Below are 19,659 nucleotides of genomic sequence, written 5' to 3'. Positions count from 1 at the left end.
GCTGTTGATGTTAACTGCAGTGTGCAAATGGAAGACTGGAGACTAGCGAAGGGGCCGAGGCTTCGTCTCCAGAGGATCCCTGTCTGTCAGCATCCATCAACTGTACTTATATACTGAATGCAGCTCCTATCTGCCTTTTTTTTCGATTTCTTCATGCCGTTACCACTCTTCATCAGTTAGTCTAGCCTCCATGTTTTTATTTCTTTCCTTTTGTTGAGCGAGACTTTTCCAGGGTCTTGCTCTGTCTCCCAGGCTGGAGTGCAGGGGCGGGATCATAGCTCAGTGCAGCCTCAACTTCCTGGGCTCAAGCGATCCTCCCACTTCCTAAGCAGCTGGAACTACAGGAGCCCAACACCAGACCCTGCAAATTTTAAAATATTTTTGTAGACGGGGCCTCGCTATGTTGCCGAGGCTGGTCTCGAACTCCTGGACTCAAGCGATCCTCCTGCCTAAACCTCCCAAAGTGCCGGGATTATAGGCGTGAGCCGCCGCGCACCGTCAGATGTTTTCATTTCTTCCACTCCATTCCCTGGGCTCTTGACGAATGTGCCGGAGCTGATATTCGTTATCTGGACTCAGGCGGGGAGGCGTGGGCTCAGCTTCGCGCTTGCGCGCTGCTCTTGGAGACGGCGTCTTCTTCGCCCCGCCCCCCATAGTCTGCAGTTCCGGCTCTGCAGATTCGCTGCTCACGTTTCTTTTTTCCGTGGCCCTTTCTGCCTTTTGTTTCCCTCTTCATGTCACCCGCGGGACAACTCTACCTGCAAGTCGCTTAAATTGGTTTTCTGCGTCTTTTAGTAAGCGACGGGCTCTCCAGCCTCGAGCGAAAGTGTGACTGCGAACGGGCAGGCGCGCGCGGGGCTCGGCGGAGGCGCGCTTGGGCTCCCGGCGGCGAAGACTACGACGACGAGGAGAGCGGACGGAGGCGGCGCCTGAAGCAGCGGCGGAGCCCATGCCCCAGGACGGCGGGCGGGCCGGGAGAGACAAGTCCGGGGCCCGGGGCATGTCCCCGGGGCCCCCGTGAGGAGGCGGCGGCGGCTATGGAGATCCCGCCGCAGGAGGCGCCGCCCGGGCCGGGCGCAGACGACGACGTTGAAGAGGCCCCCGCCGAGGCCGGGTGTCCCAGCCCCGCTTCGCCCCCCGCGGATGGGCGCCTCAAGGCTGCAGCCAAGCGCGTCACGTTCCCGTCCGACGAGGATATCGTGTCTGGAGCAGTGGAGCCCAAAGACCCCTGGAGACATGGTAGCTACCGCGGGAGAAGCGGGGGCGGGCTCGAGGGGGACCCGGGAGTCGGGAGGGATCGGTGCAGGGCCTGGCTGAGGTGGCGTTCAATAGATTGCACGTAATGGCTAATTAAGGGGACAGTCGTCAGTTTAGAGTCGGAGGCTGTTAGAGAGGGGGTGGCCATGGAGTTGGGAAGGTGAAAAGTACCTGGTTTCTGCCGCACCCCACCCACCCGAGACAAAGGAGGTGATCGTTTTAGGGTTTAAAACGATGAGCATTAAATAAAGTTTGGTGGTTTGTCAGATGGGGAGGGTGGCAGCCTTTGCGTTCGTAGTTCTACCAGAAAAGGAGAGAAAGAGCGGCCAAGGGAGGAAGAGCGGGTCAACATTGGCCCTGAAAGGGCAGTTGTAAGAGTTTGCTGGGTCTGTGAGGCTACGAAGAGGTTAAGCTGCTGGTCTGCAAGCCTCGGGGAAAGGAGTGATCGTGTTGGTCACTTTCTTGGCTGGAAAGAGGGAGAATATAAACCTGGACTGTGGCTGTGGAGGACTTGGTAAAAAGGGAGTCATAAAGTAAGCTCCCAGAAGAGGAGCAGGGCTGGTGGTCAATTTGCGGTTAGGTAAGGGAGTCAGAGGCAGTGTCGTTTTTTCTTTTTATTGTGACGATATCTCATTATGTTGCCCAGGCTGGTCTCGAACTTCTGGATTCAAGCGAGCCTCCCCGCTTGGCCTCCCAGAATGTTGAGATTACAGGCGTGAGCCACTGCCTCCAGCTGCAGTGTGGTGTTAAGAAAAGCCAGCGCGGCAGAAGGAAGGCTGTCAGTCGTTCAGGAGCAGAGGATGTTTGGGGCATGGCTGTGGAAGGGTCTTCTTGTTCCTTCCTGAGAAAGAATTGGGTGGCTGGACGCATTGGCTCCTGCTCGTAATTCTAGCACTTTGGGAGGCCGAGGCAGGTTGATCACTTGAGGTCAGGAGTTCGGAAGCAGCCTGGCCAACATGGGGAAACCCTGTCTCTACTCAAAATATAAAAATTGCCCGGGCATGATGGTGGGCCTTGTAATCCCAGCTACTTGGGAGGCTGAGGCAGGGAGAATGGCTTAAACCTGGGAGGCAGAGGTTGCTGTAAGCTATCACAACGTTGCACTTCAGCCTGGATGACAAGAGCAAAACTCTGTCTCGAAGAAAAAGAAGAATGAGGGGATGTTATCAAGTCAGGAACTAGAGTTGCTGGCTATTAGCCGGTGAGAGAACTGAAGAAGTTTGACCACTTGAGGTGTTGGGAGAGCGGGCAAGCCCACTGGAGAGGGCCAGGTCGGTGTTGGAGCTGAAAGGAGTGTATTGGAGCCATAGGGCTGGGAAGGTGGAAGTTGCTTGGGAGATTCAGGGCAGTGTTGAGTCCGTTTTGTGCTGGAGAAGTCTGTCAGTCCTGCTAGGGTGCAGCCCGTGAAGTCAGGGATTGGACTGGCTGTGGTTCTGTAGAAGCTGATCTGCCGGCCCAGGGTAAGGGGAGAAACTTTTCCAGTCTGTGGACAGTGGAGGAAGTGGTGGTTTTGATGTGAGGGTGGGAATCATAGTAACTGGAAACTGAACACACAGGGAGTTCATCATGAATGACAGTTTGGTTACTTCTTATTATTGTTTTAGATGGAGTCTCCCTCTGTCGCCAGGCTGGAGTGCAGTGGCATGATCTCAGCTCACTGCAACCTCCGCGTCCTGGATTCCAGCAATTCTCCTGCCTCAGCCTCCTGAGTATCTAGGATTGTGAGTGCCTGCCACCACACCTAACTAAAAGTGTTTGTATTTTTAGTAGACACAGGGTTTCACCATGTTGGCTAGGCAAGTCTCAAACTCCTGACCTCAGGTGATCTGCCCGCCTCAGCCTCCCAAAGTGTTGGGATTACAGGCGTGAGCCATCACATCTGGCTGGCTAGTTATTCTTAAAGAGACAGTGGTTAAATTAATACTTTTGGGCTGGGTGCCATGGTTCATGCCTGTTACCCCAGCACTTTGGCAGGCCAAGGTGGGCAGATCACCCGTGCCCAGGAGTTCAAGACCAGCATGGGCAACAAGGTGAAACCACATCTCTAAAAAAAGTAGAAAAATTAGCCGGGTGTGGTGGCATAAGCCTGTAGTCCCAGCTACTCGGGAGGCTGAAGAGGGAGGATGACTTGAGTTCAAGAGGTTGATGGTGCAGTGAGCTATGATTGCGCCGCTGAAATCCAGCCTGGGTGACAGAGATCCTGCCTAAAAACAAGAAAAAAAAAAAAAAAAAAAAAGAGAGAGAGAGACTTTTGGCACTGGGAGCCAGCTAAGTCCTTGGGCTCTACACCCCAGGGATAGGTGGTTAGTTTGGGACTAGGGCACAGTCAGAATGGCTCCTGGCTACAGCATGGTATCCAGTCCAGAGCAGGAAGGGGAAAGACCTGGCGAGTCAGAACAGGGTGGTTCAAGAGCAGAGGCTCCAGGTCAGAGCCTCGAGACCTCAGGCTGGTTCCCTAGCTCCTGAGCCTCAGTCTTCCCATCTGTAAAGGAGGTGGTAATACTCTCACCATGGGATTTAAGAGAGGACTGGATGAAGTTACATATGGGAAGGAATCCGCTAGGGTGAGCGTTCTTGATGGCGGTCGTCGTCGTTAAGGCAGTGTTGGTCATCTTCGGGACTGGAGTAGAGGAGCTCATGCGTGGGGTGGGGCCTGGATGTGGCTGCCTCAGAGCTTCCGGGAGAGGAGGGAGGTGGCAGTGAGTGGGCCTGGAGCGAATGGGGGGCAGGCGGGGGGAAGATGGCCAGTTTGTGGACTGAAGGGTCGGAGGTAAGGGCAGCTAGAGAGTTTGGCATAGATTGGGCACGGGGGGAGGGTGGGAGGGGGTAAAGTTTCTGGTCCGCAAGTTCCCAGAAAAGCTTTGGCTTTCGTTCAGTAAGCCACTTTCCTCTCTAAGCCTCTGTTTCTTTCTCTGCAAATGGAGGGGCTAATTTTTACCATGGGGTAGTTGTGAGGATGAAGTAAGGTAGTCCTCATAGATTTCTGCCACATAAATAGCAGCCATCATCCAGACAGATTTATTTTTTGTTTGTTTTCACGAGCAGTCTTGAAGCGGCAGTGAAGGCATTGGAGGTCACGGAAGGCTGTCTGTCAAGAAAAGAGGGGCAATTGGAGCCTGGCTGGGAGGAGTTAGAGGAGTGCCAGTTGGTCTGTCCTGGGTAAGGGGTGGAGGGGGTGACACTCTCCAGGCTCGGGGAGTCTCTCATTACAGTGGTTAGAGAGGGGCAGTAAGGCCTGGTCAGGACTCACACTCCCAGGGAGTCCATGGGTCTGAGCTGCATAGGTGATGACATGGGCTGGACTGGAAGAATTGGTCCTTCTTGGTTGGGGGGAGGGCTTGAGGAGTTGGCTTGGCAGTAGGGAGTTGGTGATCTTGGGCCTGGGCAGAGGAGGGGGTCATCGGTGAAGTTGGTATGTCTGGACAATGGGATTTGCAGGACAGAAAACCCAAGGGTCTGGGAATACCAAAGAGCAGGGGATAGGCCTTGTGCTTGGGAGGACAGCGGAGTCGTTCACTGGCCGTGGGGGTGGGGGAGGTGGAGGGTTTGCCAGGGTGTGGAAGAGGAATCGTGATACAGAAAGTGGGTCTAAGGGGTGGCCCAAGTGAGAGGCCAGAGGATCTGGGGCTAGGGGACTGCAGGGAGGAGTTGCTTGGTCTTAGAACAGAGGTGGGAGATTTATTGGCATCAGTCTTGGAAGCTGTGGGGAGGGATGGGGGTGTCATTTGAGCTGTGGACCTAGTGGAAGGGTGGCGTGACCCCAAGGCCAAGGGGTGACAGAAGAGCTGACGGGTTTGAATTGGGGAGACTCAGTCATCTGGAAGCTGTTGTGGCATGCTCGAGGTGGAACACTGCCTAGGCTGGGGGTGGAGGAGCGCCCCCAGGCGGGGAGAAAGCAGCAGTGGAGGTGCCGCAGCACAGGGTTCTCCTTCAGCGGAGCCTCGCCCCTGGGGCTGGAGTGGTGACCCAGCTGGGAGCTGTGGGGGGTGTCTGTCTGAGGGCAAGAGCTCCCTCACGCCCTGCAGGGGCTGGGGGTATGGGGATTCCTGGAGATGAGGTGATCTGGAGGAGGGGGATTGTGAGGGAGGGTCTTGAGCCTGCACGGGCTCCACCTTCCTGGCTCCCCACCTCCAGCAGTGGGGTTCCGCAGGCTGGGGCTGCTGTTTGCTTATTGCACAAATGGCCATCTGATGTTCTGTTGCGTGCTTGTTTTCTTGGTGGTGGTCTCTCTCCCTGCTGGAATGGGAGAGCAGAGACTGAGTCCATTCTCTTCTCTGCTTTCCTCAAGGACACTCAGTTGTTGAATGAGTGCCTGTGGCCTATGAGGCCTGGTGGTGTCAGGGGCCCAAGCAGCCTGGTGTGGGGAAGCCAGCGGGCAGCATTGTGTCCTGTGGCCTCCGGCAAGCATGGGCTCTTGAGGAGCATTGTGTTTCGTCACCTGTAAAGTAAGGCCAGTGATCCCTGCCCTGCAGACCACCAGGGTGTCAGAGGATAGAGTGAATCCGCTGGGACAGGTCCCCACAGCAGCCACAGCCAGGTGTGCATGGATGGGCCGGGAAGCTCCGGGAGGAGGCAGGCTGGGAATCGTGAGTGAAAGAGGCTGCTTCAGCACTGCCAGGCTGGGTGTATGGGTGCCTGCCCATGGGGAGCGGGGGTAGCTGGCTGCACTGTACCCCATCATGTTGTGGCAGACCCTTCAGCTCTTCTGAAGGCCAAGGCCAGACTTATACAAGGAACCCTTTAGGCCAAACTGCAGGAATGACCTGAGGCTTGGCTGATATTCCCAGTCCCCGATGAACTCTGTGGGATTGGAAAGATAGGCTTGTGAGAGGGACTTGTGATCAAGAGCACATGACACCAGCCAGTCTGGGAGACTCGTCTCCCCCTCCCTCCAGTCTTGCCGGTGACTCACTCTCTGCTCCCTGATCATCCGTCCTCGAGTGTGTGTGCACTGGGGGCTTGCCCACCAGGAAGCTCCTTGCAGGAAGTGAAGGTGTCTGCAGGGCAGGGTGAGGGGCCCAAGCATGCTGCCGTCTCTGGCCGCCTGAGATTTGGAGGGCGGAGGGAGCAGAGGGGGCAGAATGTTCTTAAATGGGGATCCAAGGGCATGGTAATGCCACACCGTTTGTTATGGAAACCTGTGCTGCAGATTTAGTCCTTGAAACAGGCAGGACAGGTAGACGCGTACCTGTCAGAGGTGGAAAGAGGCCCTAGGTTAGAGGAAGTGGCTTGCTTGGGCGTTTGTGGTGGAGCTGCTGGGAGTAGGGATTGGGGCCCAGGGAGGTGCTTTGATGCATCTGCTCAGGTTTCCATCTGGGCCTAGCTCCACCTCCTGCTGCTGGAGTTGGCAAGTAGACCCTGCCACTGAACAGCCATGTGACTTTGGTGATTGTTCTCTCTGCCTCGATTTTTCTGTGTCTAAAATGCAGCTGACAGAAGTATGTCCTCATAGGGTGATTGGGAGGATTAAGTGAGATAACACCGTGCCTGATCCATAGTAAATGCTCAGCAAATGCCTGCCTTGTTATTCCTGTCATCACCGCTCCTCTGCCCCCATCTAGAGCCCTAACGTTTAGTTTCTGTTTCCTGCCTGTGTTGTGTGTTTGTACTCCCTTTTCCCCCTACGGTCTCCCACGTCAGCATCCCTGCTTTTCCTTGGAGGCTCAGTTCTCCAGGCTCAGTGCTCCAGCAGTCCCTGATCTCCAGGCCTGACTCTGTCTGTGCCAAGCTATGTGAGCATGGACAAGTTCCCCAACCTCTCTGAGTGAAATGAGCATGTCTCAGCCCACTAGCAGGAGAGGCAGCAGGGCCACCAAGATTCCACACTGGACGTGTTAGTCCCAGCCTCTGCCTACATAGGCTGCTGACTTGGGACGAGTTGCAGCTCCTCCCTGAGCCTGCGTCTCCTTTGGAGAAGGGGCTCTACCACCCCGACCCCTACCCTGTTGAGGCACGATTGGATTAGCGGTACTGTTGTGTGGGCATCTGCCTTCTGCCCTCCCAGGCCCTTTGCACACTGTGACTCACGCCACTCTCAGTGCCTGCACACGCAGGTGGGCTGCCTGATTCTTTGTGCCTGTGATTATCTGTGCTCGCATCATATTTTCCCGTTCAAGGGCAAAGACTGCGTGAGTCACTTCTGTGACCCTAGTCCAGCAGACAGGAGGGCTCGGGCACTGGACACATGTCTGAAGGAATAGGGTGTTTTCCTCCGATCACACACCCCATGGTGGTATTTACGAGAAACTTTTCTGTGGTAGTTAATCCAATTGGGGCCAGGACAAGGGCTCTTCCTCAGGGACCTACAGACAGGCTTTAGTGCCCATTCTGAGTCCTGAAAGAGCACCCGAAGCCGGCCCCCGCTGGCACTCAGTAACCAGCGTTGAGCGCATCAGCGGGAGTGCGTGTGTGCCTGTTTCTGGGAGCGAGGTACTGGGCTCTGGGAACCTTCGCAGGCATCTAGCTCCAAGAGGATTAAGAACTGTGGGGCCACATGCCCTGTGCTGGCCAGGCTGCAGCTGGATCAGTCCCTGGGCATGGAGGCCAGAGAGCTGCTTTTACAAAAGCTCCCCAGGTGGTTCCGACAACCTCGCTTGGCTGTCTGTGTACTCTGCTCCGCCATCCATCACTCAGTCCCAAGCCTGCCTTCAGACCTCAGTTCAGGGGTGACTGGCATTGACCTCAAAGACCTGTTTTGGAGCAAATTAATAGGTGAGCATTGAAATGTCTGCCTTAGGGCCAGGCGCGGTGGCTCAAGCCTGTAATCCCAGCACTTTGGGAGGCCGAGGCGGGCGGACCACGAGGTCAAGAGATCAAGACCGTCCTGGCCAACATGGTGAAACCCCGTCTCTACTAAAAATACAAAAATTAGCTGGGTATGGTGGTGTGCGCCTGTAGTCCCAGCTACTTGGGAGGCTGAGGCAGGAGAATTGCTTGAACCCGGGAGGCAGAGGTTGCAGTGAGCCGAGATTGTGCCACTGCACTCCAGCCTAGCATCTGGTGACAGAGTGAGACTCTGTCTCAAAAAAAAAAAAAAAAAAAGAAAGAAATGTCTGCCTTAAGGTAACTGCAGAAATTCAAGCTGGGAAGGCCGCCTGCTGCTGTGGAGCATGGGGGCGGGGCAGGTTAAATCCCTGCCCTCTGGCTGACCTTTGTCGTCACCAGTCATTGCCTTTCATGTGCCTGTGCCAGGCACTGGTCTAAGTGCCTTTCCTGTATTATCGCATTTAGATACCACAGCCACCCCGGGAGGTAGGTACCATTTGCCCCAATTTGTAGACGAGGAAATGGGGCCCATAGAGGTAAAGTAATTTTCCCGGGGTCACACAGCCAGTAAGTGGTTGAGCTGGGATTCAGACCCCGGCAGCCAGCCTGGCACCGAAGCCCGCAGAGTCACCCCTGTGTGTCGGCTGAGCGGGTGCAGGCCAGTGGCTGCATTCGGTGCAACGTGCCGGTACAGTTTCTTCATCTATAACCCAGAACCATCCATAAAATGGAGGTGACAGTGCTGGCTTTGCAGGGTTGTGGCAGGGATGAGAAGCAGAAACAGGTGGGGTAAGGGCCCAGCCTGGTGGGCATGCTGGAGGGGGTTCACTAATTCGTGGACAGCTCGAGTCCCGGGAGGTTTGTGCTGCTTCTCTGTCCTCAGCATTGCCTGCTGCTCTGACCCTTGGCCTCTGGGGCATGTTCTTCCTGTGCTACACAGTGTCTGGTACATGGTAGGCACTCAATATATTCTTGCTGCATGAGTGACTTGGTGAACCCGTAACCAGTCATACATTCAGTGTGGTGTGGCCGTGCCACGTGTTACGAGTTAGGGCAGAAGACAGGCCCAGTCCAGGCTTCTGTGGGGGTCACAGTTAAGTGAGCGAGACATAGTCAGCAAGCCAGGGTGCCGAGGACTCAGATTAGGAAGGGTTCACGGGTGTGCAGGAGGGCAGGGCAGAGGCAGCTTCCTAGAAGGGATGTCAACAAGGAAATCCAGCAATTAGGCAGGTGAGGAGCAGCGGGAGGTGTGCACCAGGGATGGAAGGCAGAGAGAACCAGCCTGGTACATCTGAAGAACAGAAAAAAAGCCAGACTTAGTTGAAGTGGAGACAGAGGTGTCAGAGGTGAGGCTGGAGGAGGCAGGAGAGACTGCTGGTGGGGCCTTATGGGCTGTGCTAGCTGGGAGCCCCAGTGGGCTTATGAAGGGGCCTGGGCCGGGCTGGGTGCTCAAGCCTGTCATCCCAGCACTTTGGGAAGCCCAGGTGGGAAGATCACTTGAGCCCAGGAGTTTAAGACCAGTCCCTTGACTTCCCTGGACCACTTTCCCCATTGGTGACTGGCCTGGGCAACATGGTGAGACCTTGTCTCTACAAAAGATACGAAAATTAGCCCAGCATAGTGGCATGCACTTATAGTTGCAGCTACTCATGAGGCTAAGGTGGGAGGATCACTTGGGCCCACGAGGTCGAGACTTTAGTGAGCTGTGATGACACCACTGCTCTTCAGCCTAGTGAGATCCTGTCTCAGAAAAAATAAAAAAGGGGCATGATGGGTGTTTTTTAACAGAACCCTGGGTGGGGGTGACTTGAAGGGGGTGAGACTGAGGCGGGGAGACCATGGAGGTGGCCATGAGCCAGGAGCCTGGAGGCTTGGTTGGCATAGTCTCAGATTGGCTAATAGCTGACACTTGACTTCATTGACTTCTTCCTCAGGTTTCTCTAAACCGAGCCCCGCCAACAGCAGTTTTGCATTGCCACTGTTTGCTGTAACACCTCCAAGGTGACTGTTTTCCCCCTTCCCTTCTCTCCTTGGATTTCTTTTTTCTTTTCTTTTTTTTTTTTTTTTTGAGACGGAGTTTCTCTCTTGTTACCCAGGCTGGAGTGCAATGGCGCGATCTCGGCTCACCGCAACCTCCGCCTCCTGGGTTCAGGCAATTCTCCTGCCTCAGCCTCCTGAGTAGCTTGGATTACAGGCATGTGCCACCATGCCCAGCTACTTTTTTGTATTTTTAGTAAAGACGGGGTTTCACCGTGTTGACCAGGATGGTCTCGATCTCTTGACCTCGTGATCCACCCACCTTGGCCTCCCAAAGTGCTGGGATTACAGGCTTGAGCCACCGCGCCTGGCCCTCTCCTTGGATTTCTGAGCCCCTTCTCTCATGCTCCCGCAGCCTTGACTGCCTGGGACATCCTGCCTCTGCATGGGCTGTGGGAGGCGTGCGGGCTGTGAAGTCTGGTGACCTCTCCAGTGACTTCACCTCCGCATCCTCTTTAGGTCTCACAGGACCCAGATCCAGAAAGCTCTGCAGACCAGCCCATACCCCGCTGGTGGCTTAATGCAATACAGCTATCCTCTCAGTCTTACAACACCCAGAACATTCTGATTCCAAAACCCGTGTGGCCCAAGGGTTCCGGGAGGAGACTCTGGAGCCCGCAGCAGGCCTTGTTCCGTGTCTGTGAAATGGCAGTAACCTGAGAGGTGGCGTGGGAGCCCCTGGGTGCCAGTCCTAGCTAATTTAATCCTCAATCCCTGTACAAATGGGACCACAGGCAAAGAAGTAGCCTCTACTTGGAAAGCAGCTAGGACTGTAGCTGGCTGTAGCAGGTGCTCATGAGGACATGGGAAAGTTGAGTGAAGTGATGTCACTGTCCTGAACTTGACCTGGTTCCTGCCTCCCGGGCTGTAGGGTTAGGCAAGTGGGGCCAGATGACCAGTGGGGTAAGATTATGTGCCTGAGTGCAATTTCGGCTCTTCCACACTTGGACTGTGTGGCCTTGGGCAAGTCTCTTGACCTCCCTGGAACACTTTCTCTATTTGTGAAGCCATTTTGGCAGAAGAGAAGTCTCTTTCAAAGTTTTTAGACTCTCTGGGAAGACCAGAGAACCAGGCCTGGGGCCCACGCCAACAGGAGCGCACCCTGCATCCAGTGCTGAGCTGATGCTGCTCCTGTTAGATCAGCTGGAGGAAGCCGTTGCAGCTTCTCCGGGGCTGAGCCCACGTTGGGCCCCTGAGCTGGAGCCACGCAGGAGGCTGGGGTCTGGTGTTTCAGCTTAGAGGAGGTGGGAGATGTGGAGGGGCTTCCCCAACTGCAGGAAGGGAGTTCAGAGGCTGGGTGCCAAAAGGAATTCGAGAGATCTGTCATGCTTGGCTGTTTGCTGCATTAAGTAGGAAGGTCCTTGAAGGCAGGACCCATCTGTGTCTTAGCACACCAGCAGTACCCTCCATGGTGCCTGGCCCTCCGCAGGCTCTCACACTGGATGAATTGGTGGTGGATGGAGGTACACAGTAGGCACTCAGAAGTTGTTCTCACCCCTTCCCTTCCTCTAGGCAGCTGGCACTGAGCGGTTGCCTCACGGTGGGGGTGGAGGTTTGGAAGTGTCTGCTGACAGCCGCGTGGCTCATGTGACTTGCCCAGCGCTCATCTCCCTTCCTGGCGGAAGCCTGGGTCAGGAGCCCTGCAGTAGGATGCTCCCCTCAGGGCTGGTTGGGTTCTAGCTGGGATGTGTTCCCTGGTTAGGTGGGCGGTCTTCTCTAGCAAGCTGGCGCTTGGGACCCACTGGGGTCGGACTCGTGTGCCACCTTCACACCCACCCCTCCCTCTCTCCACGGTCTCCGAGGCTGTCACCAGCTGCTGTCAGCGATGTAGTAGAGAACTGCTCGAGTCCTGTGCAGTCTTCCTTTTTGCAAAGCAAAGCACTGTCACAGCTGAACTGGCTTGGTTCCCCCGGGCAACAGGGAGGAGGCTGGGAGAGTAGGGCTACCAGAAGGTGCAAATGAACTGCAGGGAAGTGACTGTGCAGGGGTCATGGTGGTGGTGGTACTCACAGCTCCCATTTATGGAGCACTTTCCAGGGCTAAGCTCTTTACACACATTTACTCATTAATCTTAGAGAAGGGAACTGGTGCTCACAGAGGTGCCAAGGCCACACAGATAGTAGGGAGGAGCTGTGTTCTAGCCTGGCAGCTTGAGTGGTTCTGATCCTCTGTCCTGTTTCAGAAAGCCCCCAGGGCTCCACTGTAATTCCAGGACAAAGTCCACCCCCCTGGGCCTGGTGTGGGAGGCCTTTCCCAAAGAACGTCCAGCCTCCTTCTGGGCCCTAGACGCAGGTGCCCTCTGCCCAGCACGCCCCTCGCTAGTCCCCTGCCCTTCCTGATGAACTCCTGTTACCCCTCCCGCACTGCCTCCTGGGTAAGGCCTTTTTTCATCCCTAGACAAAGCCCTGCTCCCCTCGCTTGGGTTCCGTGGCGCCTCCTCGCTCTGTTGTTGTTTGTTCGGGCCCACCTCCCTGCCCTAGATCAGTGCTGCAGAGGGCTGCAGCCTGTCCATCTGGCTCCTGGGGGAGTCCAACCACTGAACGCCTCCAGGAACCTTAGGGACTCTAGGTAAAGTGGGGCTGCTAATGAGCACCCAGGCCAGGCACCCTGGAGCCCTTGTAACCCAGGCACTGGGGCTCAGGACAGTCAGGGAACGTGGGGTGTGGGGAAGGAAGAGTTTGTTCACTGAGTCATTTTTTCCTGCATTCATCCCTTCATTCCTTGCCAACCAGCATCGGTTTTGCCTCCACTTTGCTGTCCCCCTTGTGCTAGGTGGAGGGGCCTCCTGACGGCTCTCCTGCTCCCTCTCCAGCCTGCTCCCCACCTAGCAGCCACAGCATTCTTGAAAAAGCAGACTTTGCTATTCCTGTTTCACATCATGCTTTGTGACCTCCCTGCTGCCTTTTCCCTCATTCCAGTGTCCCTACAACAGGTTAGGAAGCCCATGTATAACCTCTCCTGCCACCATCTCCAGCCACAATCGAGATCATCTTGCCATGCACTCGCTAGGTTCAAGCCATCATGGCTTCTTTTCAGTCCTAGAACATGCAGGCAGCTCCCCACATCCTCTGCTGGAAGGCCGGCCCCAGTCACACAGCTGGCTCTCGCTAATCTTTCAGGTGCCAGCAAACCCTTTCTTCCTGGCCCTCTAGATAGGCTCCCCGTCAGGTGGCCAGCGATCTGCTTATCTGTGGGCCTGCCGAGACTCTTGGCCCCGACTGTAAGCATCACCAGGCAGTGGCGTGTTGGATTTTGGTGCCACTGTAGTCCCCAGTGCCCAGACCACGTGGCACTGGGCCCGGCTCTGGCACGAGCACAATATGGGAGGTGGAGAAGGAAGTGGCGTGCAGTGTTGTGTCTTCGTTCTTGCCACAAGCAGCTCAGACAGTCCCTGCCTTCACATAGCCCCTGCTCCAGAAAAGAACATGGGCAGAGGAGGAGCTATAGGGAGGGGAGTACCAAGCCTGCCTTTAATGTCCCCCCTGCCAGCCTGGTGGGAATGGAAGTGCAGGACTGGAACACAGGCCCATCTTTGCTGCTGACTTCCTGGGTGTCATAGGCCAGGACACTTGCCCTCTCTGTGCAGCATGATGGTGCCCTGGGTCCTTTCCCACTGTGCGTCAGTGTTTCCTATCTCTCCAGGTAGGACACCACACCACTTAGGGGAGTGATTGGATCCCAGGACCTCCTCCCTGTCATGGGGTGGCAGCCAAGGTTCTGGTAACTGATCTGCCTTCTGCCTTTGTGGTGGGTGACCTAATTCCCCGTTCCCTGTGACCCATATGTCACAGGAGTCAGAAGCGACTGGCCATCCAGCCAGGCCTCCATGACTGTTGTCACTCCATGCTCTGTAACCCTCTTCTGCCCTGCGCGTGGGATCCTTGCTGCCTGGCCCAGTTCTCCCTACTTTGATCATAATGACCAGTCAGTGCACCATTTGCCTGGAGGACCCCCTTCCTTGCTGTGCCTGGACCTGTGTTCCCCACTATACTATAAGTCCCAGCAGGCCAGCTGGGCTGTCTCAGTCCCTGCCGTGTCCCCTGCACAGCTCTAGACACAGAGGAGGTGTTCAGTGAATGTTGTTCCATGAGAATGGAGTTGGGGCTGGTGCTGGCCGAACCCAGGGACAGCGCCCTTGAGGAGCCCTGCTTAGAGCGCCCAGGTCTGACAGAGGACTGATCCTGTCCGGTCCTGGAGTGGAGCAGGCACCGGCAGGCTGGGCCATCTCACTGAATGTCCTGCTACCCGCTGTTAGGTCCAGGTGCTTGCACTTAACTACCTTCCTGCCCAGTCAAAAGAATCCAGGGCTGGCACTGGCAACTTTCTTATCTTACGGGGCAGGGGAGAGGTAACAGAGAGGGGCGGCACTTACCCAAGGATGGCCTGGCCCTTGGGTTCAGGCTCTTGCTGCTGTCTTCAGCTACTCCTCCGCTTTGAGGGGAGTACTTGGGCAGGGAAGGGGAGGAGAGCTGCCTTGTAATACACCTGGGTCCCCTGCTGCGACTCTCAGACTCACAGTGTGAGGATCTGGGGCTCTGGGAGGGCTCGAGTTCTGTTTCCAGCCCCAGCACATTGTCGAGTGACCTTGTGTTGCAGGAACCTCCGTTTTCTCCTCCTGCCCCTCATGGTTGGGGAGGGGGTATGCAGCCACACTGAAAGCTGGGATGGCAGTGGCTCCCTGGCAGCACACCGGTGAAGTCCACTCATTGTAGGAAAAACGAAAGTTGGAAAGTCTACAGAAGAAAATAAAAATCACTTGTTAATCTTGCCATCTGAAAAATTTTAATTGACCATTTTGAAGACTTTTTGGAATTAAAGAAAAAACAGCTTTATTTTGAGATAAAATTCACATGCCTTATAACGTACCCATTAAAAGTGCACAACTCGTCGGGCGCGGTGGCCGAGGCGGGTGGATCACGAGGTCAAGAGATCGAGACCATCCTCGTCAACATGGTGAAACCCCGTCTCTACTAAAAATACAAAAACTCAGCTGGGCATGGTGGCGCGTGCCTGTAATCCCAGCTACTCAGGAGGCTGAGGCAGGAGAATTGCCTGAACCCAGGAGGCAGAAGTTGCGGTGAGCCGAGATTACGCCATTGCACTCCAGCCTGGGTAACAAGAGCGAAACTCCGTCTCAAAAAAAAAAAAAAAGTGCACAACTCGGCTGGGCACAGTGGCTCACGCCTCTAATCCCAAGCTTTGGGAGGCTGAGGTGGGGGATCATTTGAAGTTAGGAGTTTGATGCCAGCTTGATTAACATGATGAAACCCCATCTCTACTAAAAATACAAAAACATTAGTTGATGTGGTGGCACATGCCTGTAGTCCCCGCTGCTCGGGAGGCTGAAGAAGGAGAATCACTTGAACCCAGGAGGTCAAGGTTGTGGTGAGCCGAGATTGTACCATTGCACTCCAACCTGGGTGACACAGGAGTGTCTTAAAAAAACAAAAAGTACACAACTCATTGGGTTTGTGTTTCACAGTTACATGCCCATCACCACAATCAGTTTGAGAATATTTTAGTTACCCCAGAAAGAAACCACACACCCCTTAGCCATCAATCCCTGTTCCCTCATACCTAAGCAACCACTAATTTCTTTTCTGTCTGCAAATTCGGAACATTTTAGCTTGGTGCAGTGGCTCAGGCTGCTATAATCCCAGCTACTCGAGGCCAAGGCAGAAGGATGGCTTGAACCCAGGCTGGAGTGCAGTGGCGAGATCTCGGCTCACTGCAACCTCTGCCTCTTGGGTTCAAGCACTTCTCCTGCCTCAGCCTCCCGAATAGCCGGAATTATAGGCGCCTGATGTCACGCCTGGCTGATTTTTGCATTTTTTAAATAGAGACAGGGTTTCACCTTGTAAGCCAGGCTGGTCTCAAACTCCTGACCTCAGGTGATCTGCCTGCCTCGGCCTCCCAAAGTGCTGGGATTACAGGCGTGAGCCACCATGCCCAAAGACCCCATCTTAAAAAAAAAATCATGCAATATGTGGCCGTTTGTGAGCAGCTTCTTTCACTGAGCATTGTGTTCTCAGTGTTGACCCAGGTTGTAGTGTGTGTCAGTGCTTCATTCCCTGTATTGCTGGGAGATGCTCCGTTAGGACTAGACCATGTTTTGTCTGTTCATTCGTGGTGGACACTCGGGTTGTCCTCTCTTTTTGGCTATTACAAATAATGCTGCCATGGGCATTAACTTGCCAGTGTTTGTGTGGATGTGTGTTTTTCTTTCTCTAGGCATCAAATTGGTGGGCATATGATGACTTTGTTTAACTGTTTGATAAACTGCCAGACTGTTTTTCAGAGTGACCACCCCACTTGACATTCCCTTCAGCGTTATATGGTGAGTCCCCATTCCTCGATGTTTATGCCCTTATTTTGATTATAGCTATCCTAGGGAGTGTGAAGTGGTATCTCTTTGTGGTTGGGTGGGGTGTTATTGTTGTTTGTGGGTTTTTTGGAATGGAGTTTTGCTCTTGTCACCCAGGCTGGGGTGCAGTATTGTGATCTCGGCTCACTGCAACCTCTGCCTCCCAGGTTCAAGCAATTCTCCTGCCTCAGCCTCCTGAGTAGCTGGGATTACAGACATGCACCCGTGGCTGATTTTTGTAATTTTCAGTAGAGACGGGGTTTTGCCAGGTTGGCTATGGTGGTCTTGAACTCCTAACCTCAGGTGATCGGCTTGCTTTAGCCTCCCCAAGTGCTGGGATTACAGGTGTGAGCCACCACACCCGGCCTGTTTGTTTGTTTTGAGATTGAGGTCTTGTTCTGTTCCCCAGGCTGGAGTGCAGTGGTGAGATCATAGCTCACTGCAGCCTCCACTTCCCAGGCTCAAGTGATCTTCTTGCCTCAGCCTCCAGATTAGCTAGAACCACAGGCACAAGCTGCCATGCCTGGTTGATTTTCTTGTTTCTACTTTTTTTGTAGAGACAGGGCTGCACTGTGTCGTGCAGGCTTCATTGTACTTTTGATTTGCATTTCCTTATGGCTGATGATGTTCAGCATCTTTTTATGTCCTTACTGAACATTTGTGTATCTTTGGAGAAATATCTTTTTAGTTCTTTTGCTCATTTTTAAATTGAGCTGGCCAGGCACAGTGATTCATGCCCACAATCCTAGCATTTTAGGAGGCTGAAGAGTTTGAGACCAACCTGGGCAACATAGTGAGACCCTCTCTCTCTTAAAAAAGTGGTGGGGGGGCACACGTGGTGGCTCACACTTGTAATCCCAGCACTCTGGGAGGCTAAGATGGGCAGATCATTTGTGCCCAGGAGTTTGAGACCAGTTTGGGCAACATGGTGAGACCCCATCTCTATAAAAAAATTTTAAAAAGTGAGCCAAGTGTAGTGGCTCATGCTTGTAGTCCCAGCTACCTGGGCGGCTGATGTGGGAGGATTGCTTGAGCCTGGGAAGTTGAGGCTGCAGTGAGCTGTGATCATGCCATTGCACTCCAGCCTGGGTGACAGAGTGAGACACTGTCGCAAAAAAAAAAAAAAAAAAGAAAAAAGAATTAAACAAAATAAATGAATGCTTGTCCCTTTATTATTGAGTTGTAAGAGATCTATATATATGTATTCCGGATACAGGACTTATCAGATGAGCGATTCATACCACCTGGGATGTTTTCAGTGTGTAATGCCAATGCATTTCCTTCCCATCTCTTCTCTCTGGCTAGATTCACAGCCACAGCTAGATAAAAATAAAGCTGTGAGGATAGTGTAGATACAGTTGAATATCCTGCCTCTGCACTTCATTTTCCCATTCTTTTAGAAAACATGATTTAAAGCACATCGTTGGGCTGTTGTAATTCATTGTAGCCATTTCCGCGTTGCTGAGCGTTTAGGTCCTTTCCAGTTTTCAGTAGCATAAATAATGCAGTGATGTTTGTCCTTGTCCATGAATCTTCACGTTCATCACATGGGTAGCTTTCTCAGAAAAAATTCTTAGAAGGTGATTTTAGCAGGTCAAAGGGAAGAAACCTTGGAAGTCTTAGATGCTGGCAGTGCCCACATTGGACAGTGAGTCTTGAGGGCTAGGGTTCTGTTGTGATAGTCACCACTGTAGGTTTAGATTTTTTTTCTGAGAGAAGGTCTGGTCTCTCTTTTTCTTTTTCTTCTTAGGTTTAAACCATGGCCAGAGACAGGGTCTCAATCTGTTGCCCAGGCTGGAGTGCAGTGGTGTGATCTCGCCTCACTACCACCTCCACTTCCCAGGTTCAAGCGATTCTGGTGCCTCAGCCTCCTGAGTAGCTGGGATTATGGGCACACGCTACCATGCCTGGCTAATCATATTTTTAGTATAGATGGGGTTTCACTGTTGGCCAGGCTGATCTGAAACTCCTGATCTCAGGTGATCTGCCTGCCTCAGCCTCCCAAAGTGCTGGGAATATAGGTGTGAGCCACTGCGCCCGGCCTAACCTGTTTATGAACACGTTACATAGTTTTGGGAATTGGTTCTTCATGCCCTTTGCCTATTTTTATTTTGAGACCTTTTGTAAGGACTCCTTCTGTGTTGAAGATAGATGGAATTTTATTGTGCAGATATATTTGTCCTCATTTATCATTTGTCTTGCAGGAGAGGTGTGGGGTGGGGTATAGGACACTAAAAAGAAGCACTGTCTTCTTTGCTATTTCACCAAGTCTTCATAGCAAAGCCCCATCTCAGCATGAACAGCTTGGGTTGGAGGAACACAGGGTTCGGGCCCTCAGAAAAGGCAGAGGAGGCAGTGACAGCCCAGGCCTTGAAGGCCGTGCACTGTAGGAGAGAGGGTGCTTTAGTGGAGGCCTGGCCCGGGAAAAGGGATAACAGATTACAGAGGGTCCCCTCTAACCACAACTGCAGCCCCGTTGGCTGAGCATCAGGCCAAGCGACCTGGTGAACTGGGCGGTGTCCCTCATTTTTGTAGGAAACTGCTTCTTGGAGTCATTGGTCGCTTGCTGAGGTCACACTCCTTTGCAGAAGATGGCAGAGGCCAGGGCAGCCCTGCCTGGGTCCCTGGACACATCCAGCCCACTACAGCTATGGAGGCTCAGCAGGTCCCAGGAGCCTCAGGTTTCAGCAGGAGCTGGGACTCCCTTGTCTCCCGCAGCTGTGGTCAGCACCCTCTCTATGAGGGTCCCGTGTGTCATGTGTTGTTTCCTTCTCATACCTTCCTGACCCTTCAGGAATACTGTTCTTTGCCCTGAGAATCTGTCACCCACCTATATCTGCAGCCTCAGCTCTGCTGCCCCGCTGCCCAGTTGGAGGCTCCTCAGAACTGACTCTTCCCTCTGTCTGCAGGGGTGGCCTTGACTTTTGTGTGACTCCTGTTGGCGTCGTGCCCCCTCCAGTGTAAACTTCCTGAGATGAGATGTCTGGCTGTTTTGTTCACCTATGTAGCCTGGCACCTAGAATAGCACCTGACATAGAAGAGGCACTAGATAAATATTTGAAGGAATTCATAGATTTCTGTCTTTTTTTTTTTTGGAGAGACAGTCTTGCCCTGTCTCCTAGGTTGCAGTGCAGTGGCACAGTTATAGCTCAATGCACCTTAGGTCTCCTGGGCTCAAGTGATCCTCCCACCTCACCCTTCTGAGTAGCTGGGACCACGGGCACATACCACTACAC

General features: G+C 53.8%; 1 protein-coding gene across 1 annotated transcript in view; it reads left to right on the top strand.

Moving 5' to 3' along the window:
• Positions 1-635: 635 nt before the first annotated feature.
• Positions 636-19,659, top strand: part of PPP1R37 (protein phosphatase 1 regulatory subunit 37) — a 54,632-nt gene continuing 35,608 nt past the window's right edge. The window contains exon 1 of the mRNA XM_039467126.2: positions 636-1,239. Coding sequence (XP_039323060.1) covers positions 1,038-1,239 — 202 coding nt within the window. The 5' untranslated portion in view covers positions 636-1,037. The remainder of the gene's footprint in view (positions 1,240-19,659) is intronic.

Source organism: Saimiri boliviensis, chromosome 14, assembly GCF_048565385.1.
Source record: "Saimiri boliviensis isolate mSaiBol1 chromosome 14, mSaiBol1.pri, whole genome shotgun sequence".
Classification (NCBI taxonomy): Eukaryota; Metazoa; Chordata; class Mammalia; order Primates; family Cebidae; genus Saimiri; species Saimiri boliviensis.
This window is presented reverse-complemented; position numbering and strand designations above follow the sequence as displayed.